Raw genomic sequence first — 17,135 nt, forward strand, 5'->3', positions numbered from 1 at the left:
TAGTGCATTATATTAGGAAGCACGTGTTTTCAAACTGTCCCATTAATGGTTATTCTCAGTTTGATATCTTAAGGTGGTGACCATCAGATCTATTATTCCTTTGGTAATTAATATGTAATCTGTGGGGTCAGATCATGTGAATAAAAGATTGTTCCCGTACAATGTTTTCTGAAATGTTTATTGTCTGTTCATGATCTTTCCCCAAAACATTGATAATTGCAAAGGGTGATTTTTCTAATTTTATCATTCCCTCTGTATATATCTCCTCTCATATTTCTATAAAGAGTAGCTTTCCTCCCTTTTCTCCTTTTCTGATTTCTCCTTCCTCCCCTTGCAACTTTTTTTGAGTATAATTTGAGTATTCATTTGGACTCATGATTTTTTTTATATTCACTGTTCAGTGTGTTATAATCAATTACCATAATTTTTATTTTTGGCACTTAAATTATCTCACATTTGGCTAGTGGAGCTCCTTCAAACTGGCTGCCTATCCTTTTATGTAACTTCATTTTAAAAATATGCTTTCTTGCTTTCTGAGACAACAAGGTATTCCAGATTTGCCTTGTACTTTCCCTGCCTTAGACCTGAACTCACCTATTTCTCCATGGAGTTTCTGTTCCTTTTAGTGGATGGTATTTGCAAACCAAGACCTGGTTTCAAGACTTGGTTGTTGCTACTCAAGTGTTACTGCTTCTAGGTCCTGTCAGTGGACAGAGCTAGGAAATATACTTTTTGAAAAGTCATCAATTTATACAGAGACCTTCAATTCACATTCCAGTGTCACAGAGTTCTCCCTCACCTTCCCCCATTTTATATTTGTATTTTCCTTCTCCCAGAGTGAAAACTGTTAGGCAGGGACCAAATCTGCAGGTGGCAGATACAGGCCAGGAGGGTGGTTCATAGGGGCAGAGAAGGGGGGAAGGGACTGTGGGAAAACACAGCCAACAACCGCAAAGAGCAGGAACTTGAGGGTTTGAGGCAGACACAGCTGTGGAGCTGCAGCTTTGTTATAAGAACACCTGTCAGTCATGTATATCAGTCACCTGGTAACATCCCACACCTCCTGCAAGCCCTTCCCTGGACGAGGCCAATAAAAGGAAGCCACCTGGGAGTCCTCAACGGCTTTCTCCACTCTTGGAGACTGACTGTTCCTCTCTGCAACGTATTCTTGCTTTGTATAGTTCCCTTCTTTTCTACCATAAAAGCTGTTTGTGTGGAATTCCTTCCTGTCTGTGGTCACTCTGTCTCACTGGCCCTGCTTGTGAATTTTCTAAGGAAGGAGCCAAAGAACCAGGACAACAGTCCACCAAGTGGCCGGACTTGAAAAAAACCCTGCTTTCCAGTAACACCAGTATATTTACACATTTGCTCTCTCCTTCAGTTGGAATCACAGCACCAACATTACACCTCTAACAAGCCTACTAAGTAAACTGCAGGATTTCTTTGCAGTTTTTCTTTTCTTTTAGAATACATCTCACTAAGGATATATATTCAGAATACTGCGTTTGAAAGTTACTTGAATTCTTGCTTCTTGCTATACAGTTAGGATCTTTTGTTTCTGTTTTACCCAGTTTGAAGGTGGTTTGCTTTTCATCCTTTTTGAAGTCTCTTTCCCATTTCTACCCCATTTACCCCATTCCCACCCACCCCCATAGGATGAGAATGAGACTTACTGTAGGTTTCACTTCTGAGCCATGTAAAATGAAATCACAAAGGATGATTAATAAATAATGGCTCTTTCTATCCTTAATGTTCTTTGCCTTATGGCTGATATTAATGTTTCATCACCAGCTTGCTTTTGCTTGGTTTTCAGTTTGTCTGATTGTCTTTCTTTCTTTAACTTCAACTTGTGTGTGATTATGTTTTAGGTGATATCTTTTGTATCCAAGTTGAGAACCTTAGTTTTGTTTTTTTGTTTCTTGTTTTTCTATAGTACAGCATGACATTCAAGACAATCTCAGTTTTATATGGGCAACTTTGTGGTTGCTGATAAGTTTGAATTGTTTTCTACTATCTTATTTTTTTTAAGCATCCTTTTTCTTGGCTTCTCCTGCCCTTTTCTCACTTTTATTGGACTGGTTGAATTTTCTTTGCTTCATTTTTTTTTATTTCTAATTATTTGGAAGTTGTACATTCCATATCTTATTCTTGTCATGCTGTTACTTCATGTTGAGTATTAAGTAAACAAAACCCATACCTCTTTTTCATATAAACTGCTAAAACAGGTTTGTTTGAATGCTACACTATCAAATTTAAGTTTTTTTAACTGAAGCAAAGAACTATGTTTATCTTTTAGTAAACAAAATTTTTATAATTAATCTGAGAAGTGTCTCTGTCGTGCTGTATGAAGAAAGGTTGAAAGCTAGACTCAAAGCATCTTTTCTTTGTAGTCTGTCAGGCCCTGCCTGCCCTCACTAGAATCTAAGCACTGTTGAGGACAGCAGTATTACTTTGCTTATTGCTGTATCCATATTCTTGGAAAAGTGTTTGTGCATAAGCTGGACCTCAGTAGGTGTATAAGTTGAATGAATAAGTAGAAATATTTAATCTGGAGAAGAATGAATGGAGTGGTAGTGGGATGGAGGGCAGGAGACATCATGGAAACTTTCAATTGAAGGACTTGTGTGTGAACAATAATTATACTTGTTTGGCATTGTTCTCAGTCATTTTAGGAGAATTTTGTGCTAGAGGTAATTTAGCAAAGGTTAACAGGTCAGATAAATGGTCCTTAATTGCTCTGTACAAAGTAGATGGAACAGTTGCCATCCTTAATTTACAGCCAGATTTAGACACACAGGTAAGTTTTTATTTTTCACCTTAAAATTGCTAGATAATCTTAATATATGGTAATGTTATGTGTACCTGTAGAATGAGAATTAGTGTATTGGGAAGGTATGAGTATACATTTATTAAAGATAAAATTTAATTAAACAAAGAAATGCAATTAAAAATATGCAGTTAACATTATATCATGAATGTAGCCATATGTTAACAACATAAAATACAATCCATGTGGTATTATTGAAAACTTTTGCTATATAACATTTAAGATGCTCAGAGTATGCTAAGTCCTATGTATTATGTATAGGGGATTCATTTTCTGATTATATTTTAAAAATCACAATTCAGGTTTCTAAAGACAAGTATTACCTTGCAGTTTCCTAAAGGCATTTAGCAAATGTTTAGGTATAGATGTTTCTGTTTTTGTAAACCACAGTTCTTTCTCCCCTTTTTCAGAACTTCCCTCCTTCTATCCTTCCATTAATAACCCTTTTACCCTTCATACATGATTCTGTGCATGGAGACATGTGCATAAAGTGATTAGAAAAAAAGGCCCTCGGCAGAAAAGCAGTGAGATTGGGGGATTTGCTGTTCTATAAAATCACCTTTGGCAAATTTACAGAAATGAGATATCAATGATAGATCAGATTCTAGGCCTGAAAGAATGAGGATATAGGATTGCCTTGCCTAATGAATTAGAGATAAGATCTAGTCTTAGTATAGATTTCATCCTCACTTTGTGGACAAGCCCCTGACCCTGCCGGTGTCTATGCTTATAATATGTAATAAAATCATTAAAAAAAAATCTGTCTCAGGCTGGGTGCAGTGGTTCATGCCTGTAATCCTAACACTTTGGAAGGCCAAGGTGGGAGGATTGCTTGAGGCCAGGAGTTGGAGACCAGCCTGGGTAATAGTGGGACCCTGTCTCTACACACAAAAAAATTTTTTTTAATTAGCCGGGCATGGTGATACACACCTGTAATCCCAGATACTTGGGAGGCTGAGGCAGGAGGATCACTTGAGCCCAGGAGTTTGAGGTAGCAGTGAGCTAGGTTTGTATTCCCAGGTTCAACTTCCAGAATTGGCAGTATTACTTTTAGCTCTGTCCAGGATTGGTTTTACATAACACGTTCTGTTCCTCCCTTAACAAATAATTGATCTATTATTATGCACATTCAGTATTTGTGGAGTACACTAGTAAACTTGATATGACATAGAAATTAGTATTAGATAATTCTCATCTATAGTTCAATGGACAGAAGGAGATTGGAAGATACTTAGGGAATGCAGAGCATCAGTGAGGACCCTCACTGGTACTGGAAGATAGATGGTGTTTTAATCAGTCTTATTGTTTCCATGTGTGCCTGTTAGAGTCCAGCTAGGTTCCTGGAAGAAATGACCATTGATTAATTTCAAGGAAGAGAGATGATTCACTAGGTGTTTAAACAAAAAGTTTTTTAGGACAATTAAAACAACAAATGTGGATAAAGAGAGAAGAATAAAGGTAGCAAGAGCAGTGCTTGTCATATTGCAGCGGGAGAGGACCAAGGGGTCAGAGAGTTTCGGGTAGCGTGGGACTTTTGTCTATAGACTTAAGAACATGAAGGAGCCTAAGTCAATTTCTGGGCTCACAAGCAATATTTTTCAGAGAGTGCTTCCTTACCTTTATTATTAGAGAGGGTGCCCGGTCTTGGAGTTGCAGCATTTGAGGCACAGGGGCTGCATGCAACAAGCATTCTACTTTGTAGTTGCGAGACATGAGCCCTCAGTCCTGATCCAAGAGCCATCTATTGTTTCCTGATTGCTGGCACCCACACTGTCTTCTGAGCATCGACCTTGGAGCTGCTTTTCTCCTTTCCAGTTTCTCCTCTGAGTTAATTCTTCTTACTCCTAATAATGGAAGCCTTATTGAGGAGAGGTCACAGTTACAGAGATTTCAGTCTGTGCAAATGTTCTTTTTCCAAAGTTGGCTTTTTCGACCTTTTGCTGAGGAGCAAGATTCCGAGGACTTCTGGAAGACTGAAAGAAGTAAAGTTTAGTCCGCCTCAGAAATGAATGAATGGGAGAAAGTGCCAGAGGACTGGAACATTGCTGGCACGTTAACCCTTCTGTGAAAGTGGTTAGTTAACAGCACAGCACTCTGTGTAGTCACTCACAGCAGTCACTTACTCTGTGTGCCTCCGTGGAACCTCAGATGTCCTATTGTTTTCCATTTTCAGTTTGGGCAAATTAGAAAGGCAGTATGGAGGTAGATTAGTTGTATGACTTGCATATTTGTCTTTTCTATAGCAAAGCAAATAGTGAAAGACAGCCTGCATATTTTTTTTGTCTGAACAGAAGTTTCTAAGCTTTTTTTTTTCCATTTGATTATATAATTATCTTAGTTTGCTTAGAACTTTACTGGGAATGATCTACAAGTTGGGACAAGGAAATGTAATTTCATTAGTACCTGAAAATGTAAATTCATGCCTCGAAAGCTGCTTATAATAAAAATCTCTTCTTTCTCTTAGGGCTGCTGCTCAAAGCAAATTAGGTCACTATACAGATGCGATAAAGGATTGTGAAAAAGCAATAGCAATTGATTCAAAGTACAGCAAGGCGTATGGGAGAATGGGGTAAGTTCTGGGAGAATGTTCAAAGTCGTACAAGGTAGTATTGAATATACTGTTCTTAATGGTTTGGTTTTGAATTTCCTGCCTAATATTGTACCCTCTGAACTAATAAAAAGATAAATAAAACGTAAGAGAGGAAACGACTGCAATTTCTGTGATTTGGGAGTGAGATGATTAGTTGTTTGATGACTGATTTGGTTGTTGGAGAAAATCATACAACCCTCTTAGGAGATTCATTTCATGTCCATGACCACAAACCTCAGACGAGCACTCAATGTTGGCAGACAATTCTACTACACTTCCTTTTACATTCACCTTTCCACTCTCTGATGTGACTGTTTCATACCTCCTCCTCTCCCTTCAGAATTTCACTACCTTCTCCACATTCTGTTCCTCCCCTAACAACTCAGATGATGACTTTGCCTTACACTTAATTGAGAAAACAGATGCATTTTGAAGAAAAGTAACTCATCTTCCTACTTCCAGATCTACCAATCTACCTGCATTTGTATCTACACAGAATGCCTTTTTTCCTCCAGGACTCTACAATTGTTATTATCCCCTTTATCTTCCATATCTTAGTTTTTCCATCTCTAATAGATGATAATGACTAGCATGCGAAAGGTCATAAAAAAATCATTCATTGGAACCATCCTTTTACCCAGAGTTTCCCTCTAGCTCCCATCTCATTTCACAGTTCTTCCTCTGCAAAGCCCCTCATGGTTGTCTTCCCTTGCCATCTTGACTCCATCCTCTCATTCTCTCTTCAGCTCACTCCAATCAGGCTTTTGTCTGTGTCACTGTGGTGGCTAATTTTCTCAACCTGACTGGGTTACAGGATGCCCAGATAGTTGACAAAACATTATTTCTTGGTGTGTCCGTGAGGGTGTTTCTAGGAGCGATTAGCTTTTGAATCTGCAGACTGAGTAAAGAGGATCACGCTCACCGATGTGGGTGGGCACCATCTGATCCTTTGAGGGCCCAAATAGAACAAATAGGTGGAGGAAGGGTGAATTCACTCTCTCCGCTTAAGTTGGGGCATCCATCTTCTCCTGCCATCAGACCTCAGCATTCATGGGCTTGCACAAACAGTGAAAAATTTGAGTCTCCTGATGTGCAAGATCTCAGCTGAGGTTGAATTAGGCAATGCTCTGCCTTTTTGTTTTGGCTCTCATGTTGGAGGTCTATTTATTGCTACATTTTTGTATTTTGTGCCTTTTGTTTGCGATTTTGCTGTTTACAGTGGCCCCCAAATATAGGCTAAAATGTTGTCTAGTGTTCGTAAGTGCAAAAAGGCTGTAATGTGCCTTATGGAGAAAATAGATGTGTGAAATAAGTTTCATTCAGACTGGAGTTAGTGCTGTTGGCATGAGTTCAATGCTAATGAATCAAAAGTGTACATTAGGCTGGGTGTGGTGGCTTGCGCTTATAATTCTAGCACTCTGGGAGGCTGAGGCAGGAGGATCACTTGAGCTCAGAAGTTAGAGACCAGCCTGAGCAAGAATGAGACCCCGTCTCTACAAAAAATAAAAAAAAATTAGCTGGATGTGGTGGCACACACCTGTAGTCCCAGCTACTGGAGAGGGTGAGGCAGGACTATTGCTTGAGAACAGGAGATTGAGGTTGCTGTGAGCTAGGCTGACACCACAGTACTCTAGCCTGGACAACAGAGCAAGACTCTGTCTCAAAAAAAAAAAAAAGAATATGTATATTAAATAAGGTTTCTTAAAACAGAAACACATAAAACAAGGTTATGTATTGATTGGTTGATGAAAATGTGACCAGAGGTTCACAGGAACCTAACCCTGTATTTCCCCTAGGATAATTTTCCCCTAGGATAATTTGCTGTTTCAGTGTTCATGGTGACTTTATAGAACATAACTTCTATGACTGAGAATCAACTATAATTGTTATTGGATCTCCTAAGTTTATGTTTGAATCCATACTTATATATTTAACTATTTCTCATCTCCATATTTGGATGTTTAACAGGCATTTTAAACTTAACAAGTCTTGAACAGAACTCTATTTCCCTCTTAAATCTTTCCCATCTCAGTAAATCATACTGTCATTCATCTACCCAGTACTCAGGTCAAAAGCCTGGGAGTCATCTTTCATTCTCATTATACCTGGCACAAGTGCTTATATCAGCACGTCCTATTAATTCTAGTTTCCATGTATATTATGAATCCAAATGTTGATTGCTATCTTACTTGTAGCCCTCATCCAAACTACTTCTCTTACCTAGGCACTCAAGTGCTTATATCAGTAAGTCCTATTAATTCTAGTTTCCATGTACATTGTGAATCCAAGTGTTGATTGCTATCTTACTTGTAGCCCTAGTCCAAACTACTTCTCTTACCTAGGCATTAGCTTCCTAAGTGGTCTCCCTGCCTCCACTCCACCCCCCACCCATGTCAATGCTCTGCCTAGAAGCCAGAGTGATCTTTCTAAAGCACAAATCAGATTGTGTTACTTTTTTTTTTTAAGAGACAAGGTCTCATTGTCACTCAGGCTAGAGTGCAGTGGCCTCATCATAGCTCACTGCAGCCTCAAACTCCTGGGCTCAAGTGATCTTCTTGTTTCAGTTTCCCTAGTAGTTGGGACTATAGGCATGTACCACTGTGCCTGGTTAATTTTTAAAATTTTTTGTAGAGATGGGGTCTTGCTATATTTCCCAGACTGGTCTCAAACGCCTGGTCTCAAGTAATCCTCCTGCTTTGGCCTTCCAAAGTGCTGGGATTCCTGGCATAAACCACACCCAGGCAGATCATGTTACTTTATTATAGCCAGAAAAAAGTCCAAACTCCAAACAATGGTCCCTGTATGATCTGGTACCTAATTGTTTTCTGACATCATCTCTCCACACTTTGTTTTCTACAGTCTTTCCTCATCAGCCTTTGTTGTGTACTTTAAGCATACCAAGCTTGCATCCTCAGAGCCTTTGTGTGTACCACTGCTTCTATTAGAATGCTCCTCTCCTGATTTCCATATGGCTGCTTTCTTCACATCACTCAGGTCTTTTCAGTGTGGCCAATTATGAACAGCTTTCCTATTCATTCCCTTTAATATTGCCCTTTTAATTTGCATGTTTGTTGCTTTTCTCCCCCAGGTAGAATGAAATTGTCTTAAAGTCGGGAACTTTATCTTTTTCATTGTAGAATCCTCGGTATCTAAAATAGCGTCTCAGGCTGGGTGCAGTGGCTCAAGCGATCCTCCTGGCTCAGCCTCCCGAGTAGCTGGTCCTATAGACACACGCCACCGTGCCCAGCTTATTTCTCTATTTTTTGTAGAGACGGGGTCCAGCTGCGTTGCTCAGGCTGCATCACGGATTTAGATAACCACCAGCTTGTTAGTCAGCTCACATTTTTGTGGAGCTCACTCTAGGGGTTCATACAGCAAATTATTTCACATATTAGGCTTAAAAAATGGAAGAGTAGGTAAGGTTGATCTCTAAGCATTAAGCTCATGATTCACAGGACAGCCAAGGTTGTCAGTAAGTAAAATGGAGAGAGTTCAGACTTACAAAATCTTGGAATTAGAGGGAATTTTAATGATAATCCTGTGAACCATAATACAAGGAATAAATTAAATGCCATGCAGATTAGAACTGAGTGCCAAGACAGATGTTTGACTATGTTTTGGATGTCCTGATGTTCTTTAATCACATATCTTCTACTCTGTATTCCTTTCAGGCTGGCCCTCACTGCCATGAATAAATTTGAAGAAGCAGTTACAAGTTATCAAAAGGCATTAGATCTTGATCCTGAAAATGATTCCTATAAATCCAACCTGAAAATAGCAGAACAGAAGTTAAGAGAGGTATCTAGTCCTGTAAGTTGTTAATGCCAAATGAGTGAAATATTTTCTGTCACTCACAATTTATTGTAATGAAATTGTAGTAGTTGGACTGATTCTCAGATACAATTGTTTTATAGACTGGAACTGGCTTGAGCTTTGACATGGCTAGCTTGATAAATAATCCAGCCTTCATTAGTATGGTGAGTATATTTTCTTTTCTGCTCTACTGGTTCTATTTTTCATAGAGCTATGTAGTTCCAAAACTTTTTAGAAACAAATAAGAGAGCTTTTGTGGTGGTGGTCATATTAGAGTGTTGATGTAAGGGTATGGCAGGGTTCTTAACCTGTCTGTGTACTGTGGGAAAGCCCATAGATCTTCCCAAAATCATATATATATAAATTTGTATAGCTGTGTATATGTGCATTTTTTCTAGGAGAGAACCATATTTTTCATCAGATTGGCACAGGGGCTTGCAAATATATGAAAGATTAAAAACTACTCTCTTACATAAAAGTGGTCCTAGGAAGATATCTAACAATTGAGGTCTGAGTATTTGGCCATAGTGGTTCCCTAAACTGGCCCCTTAGCATTGTCTGTCTTGTTTTCTATTTTAAGAGTTTCTTTGTGCTTTTAATATGTTTCATAAATATGTACTCTATTCTTCAAACCAACAAAATAACTTATGGGCCTTTTGAAAAGACACATGCTGTGGTCCAATAGGTGGTAACTTTGATTTAGTGGGCCTAGGATGTTACCTGGGCATGTAAACACTGTATACTTTGGACGAAAACTATTCTACCACATGGTATGCCCTTGGAAGGCAGGAATGAGTTCTTATACATCGTTGTTTCCTTCAAAAAATGTGTCTTGCATTCATTAAATCTTCAGTTGAACTGAAATGCACAGACTGCACAGATGACTCATTCCCAGTGAAATAAAGAAGTCTTTTGAACAATTGGTAGGTTTTTTCTCCCCCTCATCAAATTTGAGTCAGTCTTCCTACCTACATGCTAGCAAATACATGTCTTTTTTGGTAGGTTTTGTGACATTTTTAAACATGGTTACCCATTTCCAGAAATCTCAGGTTATGGTATTGTAAAAGGTTGTGAAAATGGAATTCTTTTAGTTTTAGATTTGGCTTAGGTTCAAAGCTGCTATGTACCAAAATAAGGTGTGAGACCACCGTGTAGGAGTTGCAAAAGATGGGGGTTAAAAACATGTTTTGTGCCTCTTAAAAAGGGTTTAAAAAGGGTCAGATTGACAAAGATTAAAAAAGGATTTTTAGAGAGAGCTATTGGAGTTTCAGTGCTCCATGTCTGAAGGAAGTAGGGAGGCCTGCCCTCATCTCAAGCCCATTGAGAAAGGGTTCTTTTGGTCCACTTAGAGAGCTTTCTCTCTGGTCCTCAGTAGGAAAGCCAGTGAACTGATATCTGACTTGCCAGTTAAAGAAGCCAGTGGCAGAATTAGCTGTGTGGTTTGGTGTCTGTGGTTACTATGTTGATAACAGTGGAGCAGAGGTGTGTTTCCTGTGGACCAGGTGAGCACACACACTGGTGAGATAGTTTGTCTTAACTGTGCCCAGGAGGGCTTCCTGGAAGGTGACAAGACCCCAACACAGAGAGTCTCTGGAGGACTGCTAAGAACCAGAGACTGAAGGGAAAGTCCTAACATTCATCCAGAGAGTAAATTACCCTTCTGAGAGAATAGATGAGAAATCCCCAGGGGGATGGGGATGAAAGAAGTGCCTGAAGAAAATGTCTCAGAAAGTGCCCCCTGAGAGAACCAGGGTACTTTTAAATACCTTGCAAACCCAAAGAGCACCAATGCAAAACCAGTAAGATAGTACCAATCATCAAATAAGAACTCTCCTGCTCCCTCTACCTCTCTTCCCTCCACGTGACCCTGACCCCGGAGGGCCAGAACTCTAGGTCACGAAGCTGAGGAAAGAAGAGTAGAAGCACTATTGGAAAAAGAGCAGCCACTTGCAACTGGCCAATCTCTAGCATGCCCATGCTGGGGAGAGGAAACGTTTTACCTGTAAATGAACTTTTATGTATTTGGTTATTACACTGAGTCATTAATTACTGAACTGGCGGTCATTTTATAATTTACAGTGACAGGAGGACTGCTTACTTAAAAGTGACCAGAAAAGTCATAGAATCTGTTCTAAACTTCTAGGTCCTAGATTCTGGGAGAAGGGGAAGAACTACTTTCATAGAACAGGTTTAAAGGGATTGTGAAATGAAATGCTTTATGTTTACAGCTCATAAATCCTGCTTTTTCTATGTAATTCCCATAGTACTCATGGGTAGGCTTAGAGGCACCAATCTGGACTGAGACTTGAGGAAAGTTATTGAATTATTTGCAAGTCAAACAATTATCTTTCTGGTAATAAAAGCAAGCAGTGGTTCTGCTCAACACCTCATTTAGGGTCAGCAAATAAAAATTAAGTACTCTCTGCAAAGATTGAGACTAAATTCAAATTTTATAGGGATATTATTGACAGTACCAATTTGAGGCAAAAAAAAAAAAAAAAAAAGGTATGCTTTCAAGAAGTTTTAAAAGTGTGTGTGCATATAATTACCCCACCGTAAGTACAGGAAGGATTGAAACTACTGGGCCCACGGAGCAAAGTCACATCTCTTAAGAGTACTCTGGTAGAGTGGACCCTCTCAAGTGTTGGAGATTCTTTAACTATAAAGTTTCTATTTTTCCTTGTAGCTTAATTGATCTGAACAGTAGTAGTAAGTAAACTGCTGTCAATAACCTTAATTTATAGTGTTTTGTAATCTCTTTATCCTTGCAAAGTCTTTTTATTGTCACTTTTTCTAGTAGCTCTTCCTTTTTACATTTCCATTTACTTTGTATAGGACACTAAAACTCCACAAAAATGTTAGTATATACATGGTTTAGCTTTCATTCCTCTATTCAAAAAAATCTTTGTTAAAAATCCCTGAATATTAACTACCTTTAATGGGAGGTGCTATTTCTCAATTTCAGGCAGCAAGTTTAATGCAGAACCCTCAAGTTCAACAGCTGTAAGTATATAGAAGGAACTTACTACATTTTCCCCCTTCTACTTGCCAGGGTTCTAATTTGAGCACATTAGCTCAAAAATGATAAAACTACCCTAAATATCAGTCATTTTTAAGTTAAAGCCACACACATTTGGCTTAACTTCTTATATAATGTGAGTATATTTTACTTACTTTTCCTTGGCCAATTATCCTATTTATTATGAATATATGCCAGTCCCAGTGATATGTCTCTTGCATACTCTAGAATGTCAGGAATGATGACAAATGCCATTGGCGGACCTGCTGCTGGAGTTGGGGGCCTCACTGACCTGTCAAGCCTCATCCAAGCGTAAGTATTTTTTAAAAACTGAAATAGTGGAAATGTATTTTATATTTTACAGTTTGTCTCTAAGGTAAGCGACCAGGGCTCATTGGCCTCCTTAAAGTTACCAAATCTTAAAGTAGTTCATAGTTTCAAATCACTTACCAGACTGAAGGGAAGGGATCCAGACCTGGGTTGTCTGGCCAGCTGTCTCTTGAGGAAAGTAATTATGTATTCAATATGCTTTTTTTTTTTTTTTTCCCTACCATCTCAATAAGGCAGGTGAGGGAGATATTAGAATAATAGATAATTTACATCCCTATGCAATAGCTAAGGAAACTGATGTACAGGTTGGTGACTTACTAAGGGTGTTAGAGCATCCATGGAAAAACTAGGTCCACATTTAGTCTTTTGATTTGCGGCCTAATTTTTTGTTACTTGATTATGTTAGTATGAAATTAGAGTCCTCAGTTTCTTAAGTGGGGATACCAATACTATCATCTTTATGTACAGAAGGTCCTAAGGATTGGTAACCTGGTACTTTCAAGGGCATGGAGAGAAACTGTAAAAATCATATGCCTAAATATATTGTGATCTCATATATAAAGCAGTTTATCCCCCATTTTTCCCAACGAAGATCAAAGAAAAAGTAACTCCTCGGGTGCAGATGAAATTCAATTGTCTACTTAAAATCTATATTAATTTAGGTACACAAACATACTTTAAAATCATGTTACATATTTTAATGTTCAGACAATTTAGGAAACTATTCAAACTTTTTCAGTGCTTGTCAACACTTAAAGTCCTTTTATCTTTTACTTGAGCACATTAGCTTCACTTCCATCCAGATTACTTAAGATACTTTGTTTTTTGAATGTGTCTGATGCTGTCATTGGAAATTTTATATGAAGCCACAAATATCATTTGTTGTTTGTGATCAGGACCATGTAACCGCTTAGAATATTGCATTTTTAGAATTATCTTTAAGTGGCATGGTTATAATGATGCAATTGAGAGTGCCACACTCAGGAATTTGGGTTAAACTTGTTTGCATTTTTAAAATTAGTTGTTAGGTGACCTCTGTAAGCATCCCAAACTGACATGTCATATGAGAGACTATTAAGACTTAACTACAAAAGCATTGTGTTTGAGCACATACAATAAAAGCATGTTTTTAGCCCTTTGCTTATTTGTGATTAAGCACTAGCCGGGTAGATTTCACCTAATTCAGGCACTCATTTCTTAGCTTGGGTGTTTTGTTTCTTATAAAGAACACTGTAATGTAATAATGCTATACAGAGGCATTGATAAACTTGCAGATACTAAAGTTGTGGTGCTAAAACTTATTTTTATAGAAAAGCGCCCTCTGGGTAGTTCTTTTTCTGCAGTTCTTTTTGTGTGGGTACTACGTGACTGGCAATTCCCTGTTCATACTACTTTGCCTCTTTACTACAGGGGACAGCAGTTTGCTCAGCAGATACAACAACAGAATCCTGAACTTATAGAGCAACTGAGAAATCACATCCGGAGCAGATCATTCAGCAGCAGCACTGAAGAGCATTCCTGATTTGACCAGGGACCTTAGCCCAGAATGCAAGTGGTTTCTGGCTCTGAAGTATTCCCTGTAGATAGTACCCCTAACCCCCAAACAAAAACAACAAACAAAACACCATATCTGATCTTTGAAAGACTTGAGCATAACGTGACTTCTTTGGAAACGAATGATCAGTAGCCATGTTAAGTGCCAATATAGCACTGGAACAAAGTTCCATTTTCAAACTTTTATCATATTTGTATATTAGACTTAATAGCAGAGTGTATTTATTGAACAGTAGGGCTGCTTATTGGTGAATTCTTTAGCTCCGAATTCCTTTAAGCAAAGTTTTGTGAGTGGAGATGACCAAAAGGTTTCCCATGCTGGTTTAGAAGAAGGATACTTGCCATTGAGCAGCTTTTCAGGAGAGAAGACATTTGTTATCTAGGTTTAGCTTTGATAAATGCTATCAGTAATGAATACATAACATGGGAGCCAGTATCATCTTTAATGCTGTTTGTTCTGATGAATGACAGGGAATCTTAAGAGCTGGTAGAAAGTAGCATTCAGTGCAATGGATGGTTTGAAAAGAAAAAATAATGTGAATGTATACAAAGCAAAGGTAGGATGCTCAGGTTTTCTGCGTAGATCTTAACTCATCTTGTCTGCAGTTTGGTATGGATAACATTAGCGTGCCCACTTATGCTAAGTACGTAATAAAATACATTTAGAAATCCTTAATGGCACTGGTTAGATCAGTGATATAACTGACTTAATTATCACAATTTCCCCAGTGGTAACCTTACCTTGGAAACTATCAAATATACCTATATTTAAATAAGCCAGAGGCTTGGTCTTAAGGATATTCTAAGTGGCATTTAATTATGTGCCCATAAACACTGAGTTTTAAAAAATTTAGTAATTATTTGATAGATAAAAAAACACATCTGTCACTAACATTGCTTGTTCATGTAATTCTCTGTAATCATTTGGCTTGGCATGCCAGTCTTATGCTTAACATAATTTAAATTTGATGCAATTTAAACATAACAGGAGATTTAAGTATTTTATTATGAATTAGATGCCATATTAGTAGTTAAGAGAAGTGGCATTAGGTATTAATTACAGTGATGGATGAGACAGATCTAATTCCACCTGAAATTTTTTGTTTATTAATCATGAAATTAGTGAAGTGGGGCTTCACTTGTAAATGATTTCAAAAGTATTGTGAGGGAAAACTAAAAAAGTAATATAAAATTAAATCAGTAATAGTGGTAATGATTGGGCCTTGCTATAACTGTTCTCCTCTAAAGACTAATTATTTGGTATTTAGAAGTTTAAAAACCAACTTTTTCTTTTTCTCTTCATGACAATAGAAAACAGTGGTTCTATAATTTCACTGTAAGAATCACCTAGGAAATTCATTAAAAATGCAGATTCACGGCCACACCTTCAATTTTGATTTAGTAAGTCCTACAATAAGGCCTAGAAATGCCATTTTAAATGGCACACTGGGTGGTTCTGATGTAGATTCAAGGACTCTGATTTAGAGCAACACCAGGTTAGAGATTTCTCACTTAGACCAGCAAATACTAAGCCCCTGCGCTAAAGCTAAAATAAAGATCTATATGAATCCATAGTTCTGGCCAGAGAAGATCAGGACTTAAACCTTAGACCCTCTAAGATTAAATCTCCAATATTCCATCTAACCCAACTTAATTTTTCATGAAGTTAGAATCAGCTCCTAGTGTTCGAGTGTGATACAGAATGAAGGACGACTATTAATCGCATAGAAGTTATGACTGTGATTTAAAAAAAAAAAAAGAGTAGATCCTTAATTAAAATTAGTCATTCTTATCCAGTGTTGACTAAGAAGTTAAAGTTTCTAGTATAACTATCTTGAGTGCATTAAAAGTGCTTTCAGATCAGTAGATGATAAGCCTTTAGCTATTGACTAGGAAAACAGAAAATGTAAGTTAACAGTATCAGAAATAAGAGGGGATACAGTACAGACCCAGTAGATATTAAAAGGATAATTAGAAAACACTAATACCAACTCTAGATATATATATTTAGCTACTTAGACAAAACAAATTCCTTATAAGATACAAACTACCAAAGCTCACTGAAGAAATAAATAACCTGAATAGACTTGTATTTATTGAGGAAATTGAATTTGTAGTTAAAAATCCTCCCAGAAAAGAAAATTACAGGCTCAGATAACTTCAGTGGTGAATTTTACCAAACACTTAAGAGAGAAATAGTATCAATTCTATACAATCTCTTCCAGAAAATAGAAGAGGAGGAAATACTTCCCAACTCATTTTATTTGGGCAGTATTACCCTGATAAAATCAGACAAAGACATCTTAAGAAACAACACTTTAAAACATGTATTCATGTGCTAATATTTATAGTTAGCTATATTTTTACATGAAATAATGGGAATTGGTGTATTTCTTCCATTTCATTTTTCTAGTGTTTGCTAATATACCACTTGTAACAAATTCAATCTAGATGTCCACTTACCTGGATTTCCATTCTACTTAAGGCATTTTTGCTCTTCAAATACCTTGATCACTTTGGAATCATTGCATTGAAAGCTATTTCAAGAGTTTTGCATGGTTGGATTGTGCTAGCTACTTTTAAAATTATAAGGAATGCCTCATATATTTTCTTGCCTATCTGGAAAATATAGTTGCTATCTAACTAGAGAAACAAGAGGGCATTAAATCTTTAAGCATTCTACAAAATGCTTGACTTCCATTAACCACATTTCACTGTAGTAGCTATAGTTGTTATCATGCTATGTAAAACTGAACATGTCCTTTATATGCAAATGACATTCTCATTTAATAGACCAAATTGTTTATCTAATTTTATATAGTTTAAACAGATCCTTCCTTTCTAAGATGGCATTATCTAGCCTTTACTTAAAAGTATGAATATGTGACTAGGTTATCACTTATAAACAGAAGACTGTAATTAAATCAAAGTATAAAGCAGATTCCAAGTGACCATTATATGTTACTTTTAAAATTTGAAACAGATTGAAACAGAAGTTTCCG

General features: G+C 37.5%; 1 protein-coding gene across 1 annotated transcript in view; it reads left to right on the forward strand.

Annotated features, from left to right (window-relative positions):
• SGTB (small glutamine-rich tetratricopeptide repeat (TPR)-containing, beta) overlaps positions 1-14,101 on the forward strand; it is a 79,185-nt gene extending 65,084 nt beyond the window's left edge. Inside the window, exons 5-10 of the mRNA XM_012664555.1 lie at positions 5,292-5,396; positions 9,089-9,227; positions 9,332-9,394; positions 12,196-12,233; positions 12,478-12,561; positions 13,990-14,101. Coding sequence (XP_012520009.1) covers positions 5,292-5,396; positions 9,089-9,227; positions 9,332-9,394; positions 12,196-12,233; positions 12,478-12,561; positions 13,990-14,101 — 541 coding nt within the window. The remainder of the gene's footprint in view (positions 1-5,291; positions 5,397-9,088; positions 9,228-9,331; positions 9,395-12,195; positions 12,234-12,477; positions 12,562-13,989) is intronic.
• Positions 14,102-17,135: the final 3,034 nt, after the last annotated feature.

This window comes from Propithecus coquereli, unplaced genomic scaffold (genome assembly GCF_000956105.1).
Source record: "Propithecus coquereli isolate 6110/MARCELLA unplaced genomic scaffold, Pcoq_1.0 Scaffold9, whole genome shotgun sequence".
In the NCBI taxonomy this organism is placed as follows: domain Eukaryota; kingdom Metazoa; phylum Chordata; class Mammalia; order Primates; family Indriidae; genus Propithecus; species Propithecus coquereli.